At 45.5% G+C, this 15,281-nt stretch overlaps 1 protein-coding gene across 1 annotated transcript in view; it reads right to left on the reverse strand.

Moving 5' to 3' along the window:
* The window catches only part of CRELD1 (cysteine rich with EGF like domains 1), a 63,097-nt gene that overhangs the window by 15,565 nt on the left and 32,251 nt on the right, over positions 1-15,281 (reverse strand). The window contains exon 6 of the mRNA XM_063940947.1: positions 13,974-14,150. Within this exon, the coding sequence (XP_063797017.1) occupies positions 13,974-14,150 (177 nt within the window). The remainder of the gene's footprint in view (positions 1-13,973; positions 14,151-15,281) is intronic.

Consider the following 15,281-nt stretch of genomic DNA (forward strand, 5'->3'; position numbering starts at 1 on the left):
AAAGCTCCTGGGGCTTAAATGGTGACCTCTATTGATAAAGACCTGGATTCCTACATTGTTCAATAAACTGATGGACGTAGACAAGAAGCCAGGTGAGATGTTTGTGGTGTCAACTGATGGAAACCTCTTTAAGAGTCATCTCCTATGTAGGCAGATTTTAACCCGTCTCCCACAATTATTAAAGGAACTGTAAACAGTTATTATATTTGTGTCTACTATAGGGGAATCTGTATGTCAGATATAGGTTTCAGCTTTCCCTCTGTACAGGCGAGTATGGGTCATTAGGTCGACATGCATTAGGTCGACATGAGGGTTTGTTTGTTTTATACGTTTTTGGTGTCGTTTTCTTCGTAAAGTGGCGGGGAACCCCAATTAGTGCACCGTGTCCCCTCATGGATCGCTTCGCTCGCCATGCTTCGGGCAAGATGCCTTGCTGCGCTTGGCACCGGTTACTATTCCCAATCGTAGTCCACGTGGATCGTAAAGTATGGAAAAGAAGAAAAAAAGAAAAAAAAAAACGAGAACACACCCCCCCCCCCCCCCCCCCTCATGTCGACCTAATGACTGTAGCCTGTATGGGATACGATCATATTCAGGGAGTGTTTGGTCATGGCAAAAAACAGGCTTTTAATACCTACCGGTAAATCCTTTTCTCTTAGTCCGTAGAGGATGCTGGGGATGCTTCAAGAACCGTGGGGTATAGACGGGATTCGCAGGAGACATGGGCCCTTTAAGACTTTAAAAGGGGTGTGAACTGGCTCCTCCTATGCCCCTCCTCCAGACTCCAGTTATAGGAACTATGCCCAGGGAGACGGACATTTCGAGGAAAGAATTTATTGTTAAACCACGGTGAGTATTTTACCAGCTCACACCTCAAGTATGCCGCAGAACGTGGCATTCAATAGAATACCACCGACGGCATGTAGAATATGCAGCAATACGCTGACATAAAAACGTAACACAACCTATGTGTGTAAACACAACCAGTAACAGCATAACGCATGCTATGGCCTGAATATCGTCAGTAACAGGCTGACTTGAACACAACACACCATGGGGGAGATTCAAATGTTTGAAAAGTTGGTTGGGTGTCTGTTTTTTCCCATCTAATAGACAGGAAAAAAAAAAAAAAAAAAGACTCCCAACTGACTTTTCAAACATTTGAATCTCCCCCCATGTGTGTAACCATACCCAATAACTGCAGATACAGCCCGCACTGGGACAGGCGCCCAGCATCCTCTACGGACTAAGAGAAAAGGATTTACCGGTAGGTATTAAAATCCTATTTTCTCATACGTCCTAGAGGATGCTTCAAGAACCATGGGGTTTATACCAAAGCTCTAGAACGGGCGGGAGAATGCGGATGACTCTGCAGCACCGATTGACCAAACAAGAGGTCCTCCTCAGCCAGGGTATCAAACTTGTAAACTTCGCAAAGGTGTTTGATCCCGACCAAATAGCAGCTCGGCAAAGCTGTAATGCCGAGACCCCTCGGCAGCCGCCCAGGATGAGTCCACCTCTCTGGTAGAATGGGCCTTCACCGATTTCGGTAACGGCAATCCCGCCGTAGAATGAGCCTGCTGAATCGTATTACATATCTAGCGTGCAATAGTCTGCTTGGAAGCAGGAGCCCACAGGACAAACAGAGCCTCTGTTTTCCAAACCTGAGCCATTCTGGCGACATAGATTGTCAAAGCTCTGACCACATCGAGAGACTTAGATTCCGCCAAGGCGTCAGTAGCCACTGGCACCACAATAGGCTGGTTTACGTGAAACGATGAAACCACTTTTGGCAGAAATTGCTGACGAGTTCTCAACTCCGCTCTATCTGCATGGAAGATTAAATAGGGGCTTTGGTGAGACAAAGCCGCCAATTCAGACACCCACCTTGCGGATGCCAAGGCCAACAGCATGACCACTTTCCAAGTAAGGAATTTCAACTCAACATTATGCAAAGGTTCAAACCAATGAGATTGAAGGAATTGCAACACCACGTTAAGATCCCACGGTGCCACAGGGGGCACAAAGGGAGGTTGGATGTGCAGCACGCCCTTCACGAAGGTCTGAACTTCTGGAAGGGAGGCCAATTCTTTCTGAAAGAAAATAGATAAGGCCTAAATTTGTACATTAATGGAGCCTAACTCTAGGTCCACACCCGCTTGCAAAAAATGGAGCAAACGCCCCAGCTGAAATTTTTTCGTAGGAGTCTTCTTGGATTCACACCAAGACACATATTTTCTCCAAATACGGTGGTAAAGCATCGCCGTTACTTCTTTTCTAGCCTGAAGCAGTGTTGGAATGACTTCACTGGGAATACCCTTTCGGGCTTGGATATGGCGTTCAACCGCCTTGCCGTCAAAAGCAGCCGCGGTAAGTCTTGATACACGCACGGTCCTTGCTGTAACAGGTCCTCTCGTAGAGGAAGAGGCCAGGGATCTTCTATTAGTAATTCTTGAAGATCTAGATAGCAAGCCCTCCTTGGCCCGTCTGGAACAATGAGATCGCCTGAACCTTTGTTCTTCTTATGATCTTTATCCCTTCGGAAAGAGTGGAAATGGAGGGAACACATAGACCGACTGAAACACCCACGGTGTCACCAGGGCGTCCACCACTATTGCTTGAGGGTCCCTCGACCTGGAACCATATCTCTGAAGTTTCTTGTTGAGGCGAGACGCCATCATGTCTATTTGAGGAATTCCCCAAAGACTTGTCACTTTTGTGAAAACCCCACTATTCTGGATGGAGTTCGTGTCTGCTGAGGAAGTCTGTTTCCCAGTTGTCTACACCCGGAATGAAGACCGCTAATAGAGCGTTTACATGCCTTTCCGCCCAGCGGAAAACTCTTGTGGCTTCTGCCATTGCCGCTTTGTTCTTCGTTCCGCCCTAGTGGTTTACTTACACCACTGCTGTAAAGTTGTCCGACTGAATTAAGATGGGCAGATCGCAAAGATGTTCCGCTTGCAGAAGGCCGTTGTAAATAGCCCTTAATTCCAGAATACTTATTGCAGACAAGCTTCCCGGCTTGACCTTTTTCCCTGGAAATTCTTCCCCAGCCTCGGAGACTTGTATCCATGGACACCAGGATCTAATCCTGGATCCCGAACCTTCGTCCCTCTAGGAGGTGAGAACTGTGCAGCCACCAAAGGAGAGATATCCTGGTCCTGGAAAATAAGATTATTTTCCGGTGCATGTGCAGGCGAGACCCGGCCCCCATGTCAAACTGGTCCCGCTAAAACCACTCTTGCATTTAACCTGCTCACCAAATGGCCTCGTAGGCCGCAACCATCTTCTTCATCAACGGAAAATATTGATGGGTTTACACTGTTGCAAATCTGATCCGACTCTGGATCCTCAGATCTCTTTCCACTGGAAAAAACAAACTCTCAACCGTTCTGTATCTAACCTTATTCCCAACTCAGACATCCGCGTCGTTGGGATCAACAGTGATTCTGGCAAGTTCAGGAGCCAACCAGTGTGTTAAAGAACTGTCAGAGAGAAAAAAAAAACAATTTGCACCACTTGTTTCTTGACCTCGCCGTAGTCAGGAGAGCGTCCCAGTACAGAATAATAATGGCTTTTACTATTGAAGGAAAACCATCATACTGCCATCACTTCGGTGAATTGGCAATGACAATCCTGAATAGCAAACCCAGGTAAGCCTAATGCGGAAGAAACTGCATTGAAACCCTCTTTCTCCTTTAACAGATTGGAGATCCCTGCCCTGAGAGATTCAATCATGTAGTTCAACTTCATAAGTAGAAATTTTGGGGATTGTTCTGACCGGGCTGTCCGGGTTTAGAAGCACGAAAAAGCTTGAACAGCTTTTTTTTTTGTGACAGGGACAGCAGGATATTGTCCTGATCCTGACCCAACTCTTGTATGGAGTCGCATACTATCTCCCCGTCCAGAGGAGAATCGGTAAGATCTATTTGAAAAATCAGTGAGGGGAATTATCTGGACACTGCAGTATGTCCCCCTTTGGGACTCTATTCTAAGAATGCCAAATTGATTTTTCACAAATATTTAAAATGCCCGCTCTAATATATATTGCAGACGCCAGGTGCATCTTATTACCATACACGATAAAAGTGCGCTGTACATCGCAAAACACTGTATCCCATAAGAGAAAACAATACACCCACACATTATCGGAGTTCCAAAGCTCATTGAAGTATATATTTGCTATTAAAAGGATATGGATTCAATATATATTACAAAGTACAGTATACCTATAGTTACATGAATACAACTCACACAGTAAGCAGTTAAAACATAGTTACATACAATTACATACAGTTACATGCCAGCGATACAATACCATTATCCTTAAGTTTTTTTTTTTTAAACATTTCTTTCTTTATTGAAGCATTTCTTTAGATATAGTAACAATAAGCATAGTGACATTGTGAGTGACGATCAAAGAAAAGAAGAACAAGACAAACAGATATAACGTGGCAGTCACAAAATGTAATACATGACGCAAAGAGGAACTTAGATACAAGCAGTTTGCACAATATTCTAAAGTACCAGGCAGCATCTATAAATATTCCATATACGTACAGAGAGACAGGAACACGTCATAGCCCCTAGTTAGCGCTATCAAACTCGATGGGAGGGTCTCCAAGAAAAATTCTAGTTTCATACCAAAGTGTGTTGCGAAAACACTGACTAATGGCTTCTTTGGTATGAATAGGAAGTGTTTCAATAAAACTTTCCCATGTTGCGAAAAAGGATTCTGTGCGAGATTCTTTTTGAAGTGAGGCCTCCAGCCAATCCATATGGCAGATGAAAAATAGTTTGTCCCTAAACATTTCCAGTGTCGGAGCAGAGCTATGGACCCACATTTGCAAGATGGCAATCTCCTCGGCAGCTAGGAAAGCTAACAACAACTTCCTGACGGGTTTGGAAACTCTAATACCAGGGGGTGCAATACCAAATATGGCCCATTCCGGTGTAAGGGGAGTGTAATTCACTAAATGCTGAGAGGCAAAGCGCCATACTACTAACCAGAACCTTCTTAGAAGCGGGAAGGCCCAGAAGCAGTGATACAAATCGGCCGAAGGGTGGCCGCATTTAGGACAGGAGGAGTCAGCTAGTAGGCCTATCAAGAAACCCCTGTGGGGAGAAATATAAGATCTGTGAAAGATGTTTAGGTACATTTCTGTGTATTTAGCGGCTGGGAACGTGGCTATTGAAAAATGTAACATGCGTAGTAACCCATCTACATCCAAATTGGGAAAGTGTTCCAACCATTGAGCTATTCCAATTTTATATAAAGAATGGTCTAGTGTGGTGTGGAACTGTTTATAGTAGAATGAGATAGCCCCTTTAGATTGTTCTGGTCGCATTAATATGTGGTCTAATTGGTTTCCCCAATCAGTTGTAGGTATTAATCTAGAAATTTTACTTATGTAATGTTGGGCTTGAAAAAAAGCAAAGTTCTGTGGGCCAATACAAGGGTATTTAGATAAGGCCTCCGCATATGTTAATGGTTTATGGGATCCAGGATCAAGGAGCTGGCCTATATTGCAAATTCCTAGGGATTTCCATTCCTTAAAAGAAGGAGCGGCTTCTCCATTTTGAAAACCCGGGTTATTTAGAAAAGGCAAATGAATAGATATATGTTTGTGTAGTTTGTATTTATGTCTCAATGACAGCCAAACTTTCCTCGTAGTCATTAAGAGGGGATTGAGCATTAAGTCAGATGAAATCTCAGCGTCAGTCAAATGTAAGAAAGCTACCAAGGACACTTGCGGAATAAAATTTTGTTCGAGAAGCGAGTCAGCGTATGTGTGGGTGCTAGACAACCAGTCTTTGATATAACGAACATGAGAAGCATAACTATACGTCAGGATGTCTGGAAAGTTAACTCCCCCATTTGTTTTAGGCTGACCTAGTTTGAACAGACCAATTCTCGCGCGTTTGTTGTTCCAGATGAATTTCCTAAAGGTCGCCGTAATTTGTAGGAGATCCTGTCTAGAAAGTATGAGGGGGAGGACTTGTAGTGGGTAGAGGAGTTTTGGGAAGTATATCATTTTTATTATATTCGTCCTTCCTAAAAAGGAAAGTGGTAAGTGTACCATTGCCTCAATATCCCTTGTAAGTTTTGAAAGTGTTTTCCCAATATTTACATCATAGAGGTCCATAATGTTCTTGGGGAGGATGACTCCCAGGTATGGGAGTTTCTTTTTAGCCCAGTTTAGAGGTAGCTGCTTTGCCCACAAAGGTCTATAAAAACCCTTTTTAAGATAAAATGCACTGGATTTTTCAAAGTTAATAAAGAAACCAGATAGGGATCCCACCCTGTCAAGCAACTCCAGCAATGGCCCGAGGGAGTGTTTAGGATTAGACATGTATATCAGAACGTCATCCGCAAATGCAGTGAGTTTTACTTCCACCGAGCCAATCGAAATGCCTTTCAGGGTGGGCCAGGAATCAATTATACGGAGTAAGGGGTCGAGGGATAAATTAAAGAGTAATGGAGATAAAGGACAGCCCTGGCGGGTGCCTCTAGACATGACAATAGGATCACTTCTCGTGCCGTTTACTAAAAGAAGAGTTGTGGGGGAACTATAGAAGAACTGTATGAGATTAATAAAGTCTGAGCCAAAATTTCTGGTTGACAGAACTTTAAATAAGAAGGGCCAGGATACCGTATCGAAAGCTTTCTGGGCGTCTAGGCTCAAAAGCATGTTGGGGACGGTGGGGTTATTGTTGGAAGCAACAATGGAAGCAATGGCTGTTCGAATACCCTTGACTAGTTGCCTGCCTCGAGTAAATCCTAATTGGTGAGGTGAACAAAGGGAAGAGGAAAATAGTTGTAGTCGAGAGGACATTATTTTGGATAGAATTTTAAAGTCCACATTTAATAGAGTAATAGGACGATATGAACTCAATTGTGTGGGGTCACGGTCAGGCTTCGGGATGAGAGTCGTATAGGCAGCATTAAAGGAGGGATAGTGTGGGCGTTGTTTGTGGATAGTGCGATATAATTCTAGCAACGTCGGGACAATGTCTATGGATAGGATTTTAAAGTATTCTCCCGAGAAACCATCTGGTCCCGGTGCTTTGCCAGTCTGTAAGGATGAGATTGCCAGCCTTATTTCTTCCTCAGTGATTTCCGAGTTTAAAAGGTCAGTTTGTTCTGGATCTAGACTAGGTAAGTTGGCCTCCCTAATGACGTCTTCTAACGATTCTGGGGTCGAAGGTCTTGCAGAATATAGTTTGCAATAGTAGTCATAAAAAGCCTTTGATATGTCAGATGTGCGTGTCAGACAAAGAGAAGTCCTAGTGTCTTTAATGGAAACAATATGATTTCTTCGCTTATAGCCTTTGGTTAATGAGGCCAATAAACGTCCCGTCTTAGCTCCCCATCTATAATATTTGTTTTTCGTGTAGTCTAGTCGTGATTGAGCCTGAGAGAGTAAAAAATTTTCCAATACAGATTTAGCCTGATTATATATAATTAATTTCTCCTCCAAGGGGTCTGTCACATATTCAGCAAATGTAGTCTGTACCTTGTGGGAGAGGGAGCGATATTGGTCTTTTTGAATCTTATTGCGTCCAGATACATATGAGATGATACTACCACGCATCACAGACTTCGATGCTTCCCAGAAAAGAACCGGGTCATTCCAGTGTGTGATATTGTTGTCTACATAGTCTAGCCAATTACGTTTCAAGTACTCCTTAAATTTTTCTGATTGGAATAGATATGCTGGAAATCTCCAAGTAAGGTGTGTGGGACCTGTGCGTGGCATCCTAAATGAAAATTCAAATCGGCGCGTGATCCGAAACCAGAATCTCAGCGATGTTTGCGGAGGTCACCTCGGATATTAGAGAATCCGCCACTAAAAAGTAGTCTATACGAGAGACCGTACGGTGGACCCCCGAGTGGAAAGTGAAAGATTTATCTGATGGGTTGAAGAGTCTCCAGACATCAGTCACTTGGAGCCCCAGTATAAATTTCACAAGTGTAGACCAAATAGGAGAGTGGCGGTTGGACGGGATTGGAGTTTTATCCAGGGTCGGATCACGCACCGTATTGAAGTCCCCTCCAAGTATTAATGGAAAAGTTTCCCGCTGCTGTATCTGGAAGGTTATCTTAGTTAAAAATTCAGACACCTGAGTGTTGGGGGCGTATATGTTCATAAGAGTGTATGTGGCATCTCCAATTTTAACATTAATCAGTAGGTATCGACCATCAGGGTCTGGGACAACATTCAAAATAGTGTATGGGAGGTGTCGTGCAAAAAGAATGGCCACCCCTCTAGTCTTATTGACAAATGAGGCCGAAAAACAATCACCTAGCCAGCTAGCGCGGAGGGAGGAGCCATCCCCCTCCTTCCAGTGGGTTTCCTGTAGGAAGATGATGTCTGGACTGAAGTTCTTAAGATGGGATAGGACCCTTTGGCGCTTGATGGGTGTGTTAAGCCCGCCTACATTCCATGATAGGCATTTTATCGAGTCATGGAGAGGCATGTACGGTAAATTATGTATATTACTTGCCATCATCCAATTCCAGATTTCACTACGGTAGGTTCACCACACGGTCCCAGCAATATACTTTGGGGTCCCCCGTCCCAGCAAGCGGAGGATAGCCCATCAGACCCATTCTCGGCTAGGTGTTCCCATCTCTCTGCCGTCGTCACTCCAAAATATAACAAACATTTGTAAATATAATAGATTAAACATATCACGATTGTCAAGAAATGAGAAATCATGCTTCAATAACCTTTTCTGAATTTTCTCATACCAAAAATTTTCCTGGAGGATCGCAGTGATATTACTGCGACCAACTCTTAGAGTCAGCAAGAAACAAACAATAAACAGAATATGGAGAACTATTCCCCTAAACAATAACATAGTAACTGTAAATTAAAGTGGGGCGAATAAAAAATAGAACCTCTTCCCCCATTATTAAGTTGAAAACAGTGTAAAAACACAAACAATATTTGTGCTTGCACACCCATTCAGCGATTGGGAGATCTCTGGGATAGCATTACTGGCGAACTCTGTGAGGAAAGAGGGGGCAGAAAGTGTCTGCGGGCCTCTTCTGGGTCGTCAAAGAAGAGAGTGCGGCCATTGTCGGTGACCCTCAGTCTGGCAGGGTATAGTAGGGCAAAGCGCTTTTGCGATTCTACCAGAAATTTGCAAACCGGTGAGAATGCCCTGCGTTTTTGGGTGACCGCCACTGAAAAATCTTGAAAAATCAATATACGGGTACCTTCGATGACTAATTTGCCCAATTTCTTATATGCGCGTAATATTATTTCCTTCGTCCTGTAATCAAAGTAACGGGCCACCACCGGTCTGGGGGGGGGGGGGGGTTAGGACCTTCCCGCTCAGCCCCTACTCTATGGACCCTTTCAACCTGGGGAAATTCCATCTTGTCAGATATATGGAGAGCAGGAATTAATTGACAGGCCAGGAAGTCGCCCAATAGGGAGGGTTTGACATGTTCCGGGATACCAACAAAGCGAAGATTATTTCTCCTATTACGATTTTCTAGTTCATCTAGCTTGTCTTGGAGTTCCCGAATCATGCCAATAGACGAGTCAGCCGAGGACTCCACGTTGTGGACCGTGTCCTCTAAATCACTGACTCTCTGCTCCACCTCCGACACTCGAGGTGTTCGAAGCCACCTCGCGCAAGGTGGACTGGAACGAATCCCTGAATTCATCCAATTTCCTATCAATATGGGGCATTAGTACCGAGAGAATCTCTTTAGCGGTTTGGGAAACTGGGGGGATCGTATCGGAGTGGGGCGTGTGGTCGGAGTTCCCATCCATATTCGTTATGGGCTGTGATTGAGTAGGGGAAGAACCACCTGTTTTATGTGTCTTTCTTCTGACCATAGTTTCTGATACGGTTTTGTTCAGAAACCTCTCCATCAATTATGGAATGTTTAATAGGAAAGATCCAGAAGGATCGGACACTGTTCACCAGTAAATAGAAGTATCAGATGAGGAACATCTGAAATCGTAAAGTATATCGCCCCAAGAGGGTATGTAACATGTCACATAATTAACTAAAAATCTTATACCTCTTGGCTATTCAGCTACTAGACAACCAACAGCAAACTCTGAAAATATAAAAAAGAGGTAGTACCGATTCAAAGTATTGCATGTAGAAAAAATATTTGTACGTGAGTTGGCTAAAACAGTAGTGAGTAATTTAAATAAAATCAAAGTTTAGAGCATTAATATTGTACCAGCAAGATAAATACTATGCGTAATGATAGCAGTCAGCCACAGGGTGGCAGTGTCCACCAGGCCAGTGAACAAAATAGCCTCTAGTAGCACAGGGTTAGTATGTAAAAAAAAAAAAAAAAAAAAGGAAAGTGTATGGTAACTTTTAAATGGGAATGAGAGGGAAAGTAAGGAAGGGAGGAGGCAGCATCAGGAGAGTGGGAAAATAAAAGGAACAGCCAGAAAAAATAAATAAAAAGGGGGGGTATGATATGCAAAATGGAAAACAAAGGTGGTGATGATACCAGGTATGCTCCAATGTGTGGCAGTTCAGTAGCGTCCAGGAATTTTAGCAAAGTTCAGGGGCTGCCACAATAGAGGCAGAGAGCACCAGCCGCGTATCTCTAGGTCGGAGAATCAGCAGGCAGAACGGTACGGGCCTCTATTAGTCAGTGAGGTCCAGCCGGCACCCAGCAGCCACAGCCTGATTCCAGCGTAGGCACCCAGCGAGTGGCCCCAGGACGTCACGTCACGGCCACCAGCACACAGGAGGATGTGTTGTGTTAGAGAGAGTAGCAGGATCCCTCATCCGGGCCAGAACACGGCAGGGAGTCCGTAGCCCTCCGTAGGGAAGTCCAGGCAGGCAGGTCAAGGAGCTTGAGTATTGAGCACACAGCGGGGAGGTATATGTTGCAGGTCCCACAGCCGGCTCAGCTACGCAGGCTGTCACTGTGTATGCAGCAGGCACAGATTGTCAATCAATCTCCGGGGAGACAGCGGGGAGAGGCGGGCGTTCCCACGAGGTGGCGGGTGAAGCGATTCCCCGCTCGTGTGTCCCGCTGCCGCCCGGGCGTCCAGTGCACCACACCAAAGAGCTCCCCCACGGCGGCACTTCAGGCAGACGGGAGCACGGAGGGCGCAAGTCAAGAGGAGAGGGAGAGAGCCGTGTCGTCGCCCCAGCGAGGACGATCCCACACCACTTCACCGCCGCAGACGAGGGCCCGGCCAGCCAGGACTCCAGGGGACCTCACCTCGCAGGGGCTCCGGAACCAGGTGGGTGAGTAGCCGCAGCGTAGTTCACCGGAGGCACAGTAGACGGCTTCAGGGCAGTGGGGAAGGGCAGCGATCCCCGAGGGAAGGCATACTCAGGAAAGATCCAGCCAGAGGGGGGAGCAGCACCAACACCCACCATGCGGCGGCCCGAACGTGGGCCTGACTCCGGGGAATAGGGCCTCCAGCCACTCCACTCGTCCGAGCCGGGTATCACCGGACTCAGCAGCCACCAGATGGTAAAGGCCAGGCAGTGTGTCAAGCCAGGGAGCACCAAATCGGTCGGATGGCAATGGATAGAGCCTGTTAGAGCAGAGCTCTTCTAAAACGTGGCCATCTTGGATGTGCCACCCACCGGAAGTCTCCATTATCCTTAAGTTATATAAATTCGTCTTTCCATATCACTCTCTCTCTCTCTGTAATGTAATGCTGGGACTCCATCTTCCTCTGAGACCTTACAGCAACTCTGAGACCAAAACAGGAACTGATCTGCCAGCAAGCCCATCAACGTCTCAGACCTTACAGCCACTCTGAGACCAAAACAGGAACTACCTTCCTGTGTGATCAGTGTGTTATCTAGTTTCTGGGGGAGGGGTTCATGATGAGTCACTATTCTCTTTGTATATGCTGATCAGGTTCAGCCTTGAAGACGTCCAAAGGGCTGGCCTGAGTTTCCTGTCCACTACCTGTTTGGTCTATGTATTGTTCTAATAAAAGTGATTTTAGCTTTTATACATGTAATCATAACTATCCACTGCAATGTCCCACAACAAGTATCAAATGAATCTACACATCAATCTGGTTGCTTCAATAGTAAACATGACCGGTCTATTTGGTTTCGTTCAAATAATAATACACATTCATGACATTAATTCATTAGATAATTTGAAATCATCATGATGTCTGGCGCTTGATATATATATATATATATATATATATATATATATATATATATATATATATATATATATACACACACACACACATATATATATATATATACAGGTATAGCTTTCTGAAATGCATCACATCATCATGTCAATTTTTACCCAGTCATATTAGTTGGTGCAGACAGGGTCACCCACACACGTCTGTGTCTCCCATATAGTTTTCTCATTGGAAAAGCATACATCTACTGGCATGTTGACGCTTATTTACATGAACCAAGTACCATCAGGAGTCGGCGGTGCCTACAGAGACATTCCCATAGCCGTTTGTGGCAGAGCCCTCAGCTTCAGACATGCCGACTATAAGGGATAGACCCAGTACTTTCTGTCAGGGAAACACAGCAGACGTTTACCAGCTCTTCTACACCACACTCATTACATATTGTGCTTTATTTTTAACATATATTGCACTAAACACTGTGCCCCCCCCTCGTTTTTCACTGTGATCTGTTCAGCAGTGCTTCGGCAGGGCCAGCGTCTCTGAGGAGAAAATGGTGCTGGTTAGAGCTGTGAGGGCTAAGCCACGCCCCCTTAATGGGGCGCTTCAGTCCCGCTATTTTCTATATATTTATACTGGCGGGGGTCTGTATTTAGTGCCCAGGCACTTAATATCTCTCTTGACAGTCTCTATCTGAGGTATACATGCTGCCCAGGGCGCCCCCCCTGCGCCCTGCACCCTTGTAGTGCCGCTTGTGTGCGGGAGCAATGGCGCGCAGCGCGGTACCTCAGAGTCACAAAGTCTTCTGCCATCACTGAAGTCTTCTGTTCTTCATTTACTCACCCAGCTTCTTTCTTCTGGCTCTGCAAGGGGGGTGACGGCGCGGCTCCGGGAACGAGCAGCTAGGCGTACCAAGTGATCAGACCCTCTGGAGCTAATGGTGTCCAGTAGCCTAAGAAGCAGAGCCTTTGAACTCACAGAAGTAGGTCTGCTTCTCTCCCCTCAGTCCCACGATGCAGGGAGACTGTTGCCAGCAGTGCTCCCTGAAAATAATAAACCTAACAAAGTCTTTTTCGAGAAACTCAGTAGAGCTCCTCAGTGTGTGACCAGTCTCTCTGGGCACAGAATCTAACTGGAGTCTGGAGGAGGGGCATAGAGGGAGGAGCCAGTTCACACCCCTTTTAAAGTCTTAAAGTGCCCATGTCTCCTGCGCATCCCATCTATACCCCATGGTTCTTGAAGCATCCCCAGCATCCTCTAGGACGTATGAGAAAATGTTATAATACCCCTCCCAATTCCACGCCAGTAGGTCATACTCGCTAGCTGTAAGTGCTGGGAGGAGATAACGGAATTATTAGAAACAGAAGAGAAACAATGGTACCTATACTGAACAATTAACTTGGAAAACAGTAATATCTACACAGAAAACAAAGATAAGAATGTTTTTCATATGAGCTATGGTGGCTTCATATACCTACCCCCCAGAATGGTCCACTATTAGTAGAGATATGCGGGTTCAGATTTACACACTTAATGCCATATTAGCACAAGTTCAGATTTTTGTGGATTTTTTTTAATTGGCTATCCAACACACGTGACAGCCGGATAGCCAATAAGATGCCATTTTGAGATCCAAGTAAACCCGAATCTGCGCATCTCTACTAATTTGCTTAAACTGTAAATCACATCAAATATACAATAATGTTATTAACAATTGTATGTCCTATAGGCAACAAAGAGTTCAGTGCTGGTTTCTGTTGTATCTAGTCTGAATTGGCATGAAACGGTGGATAAATAAAACCACAGAAAAAAGTTAATCTGTCCATGCACTATCCTCCTCTTACATACCAGAACATACCAGGTGGCTCTCATTTCGGACTTGTTCATAATAACCAATAGCGCAGTCCATGCACAGCGGCCCGCCGTAACCAGGGTAACAATCACATGATCCTGTGCCGGCTCGTGTTCCCGCACCGTTGCATTTCCCATTACCGCTGCAGGGTTTCTCAGAACCCCCAGGGCAGGCTGCAACACAGAAGGAGGTAAGTGCCAGAATTGAGCGGGAGTCGGAGAAACTATAAAACCCATAAGACTGCTTACTTCCTCACTTCTGACATTCCTCCATTATCTTAGGCGACTTCAACATCCCAATTGATATCCCCACATAATCCCCTGCCTCTAAACTCCTTAACCTTACATCTTCACTCGGTCTGTCACAGTGGACCTCCTTCCCCTCCCATGTGAATGGGAGCTCACTGGATCTGGTCTTCACTCACCGCTGTGATATTTCTTATTTCTCCAACTCCCAAGTTCCCCTCTCAGACCACCACCTGCTCTCCTTTAACTTATCTCTCTCTGCTTCCCCATCTCTCCCTCTAAAACGGCTACCATCACTAAATGCAACATTGAGGCTATCGACACCACATCCCTGCTCGACTCACTTCTCTCTCATGCCCTGAAAAAGCCACATCCCTATACAATGCTTCCCTTACTTCTGCTCTTGACTCTGTTGCTCCAACAACCACTATTCACCCTCGCAGATCAACACCTCAACCCTGGCATCCCAAATGCACCAGATATTTGCAAAAATGCTCACCTACCGCTGAGCGACAGTGGAGGAAATCACGCTCTGAGGCAGACTTCCTCTATTTCAAACTTATGCCCTTCATTCAGTGCTGCCCTTTCCCTCGCTAAACAGTCATACTTCAAGAACCTCATCTCCTCCCATTCTTCCAACCCCCGGCACCTCTTTGCCACTCTCAAGTCCCTCCTCTGCCCACCCCCACCTAGTCTCCCCTCCTTACTCTCTGCTCTTGACTTTGCCACTTCACATCCAAAATTGACTCCATGCGTCAGGACATCACATCCCACCAAACTATCAGCAACCAGCCACCTTCTTTCCTCACACTCACTGCTTGACCCATTCCAGTCTGGCTTCCGTCCTTTCCACTCCACTGAAACTGCCCTCAAGAGTCTGCAATGATAGTCTTTCTGCTAAATCCAAGGATCACTACTCTGCCTATTCTACTTGATCTCTCTGCTGCTTTTGACACTGTGGACCACTCTCTTCTTCTGCAAATCGTCCACTCCCTTGGTCTGCATGACACTACCCTCTCCTGGCTATCCTCCTACCTCTCCGACCGTTCCTTCTGTCTC

The sequence above is a fragment of the Pseudophryne corroboree genome, chromosome 9 (assembly GCF_028390025.1).
Source record: "Pseudophryne corroboree isolate aPseCor3 chromosome 9, aPseCor3.hap2, whole genome shotgun sequence".
Classification (NCBI taxonomy): Eukaryota; Metazoa; Chordata; class Amphibia; order Anura; family Myobatrachidae; genus Pseudophryne; species Pseudophryne corroboree.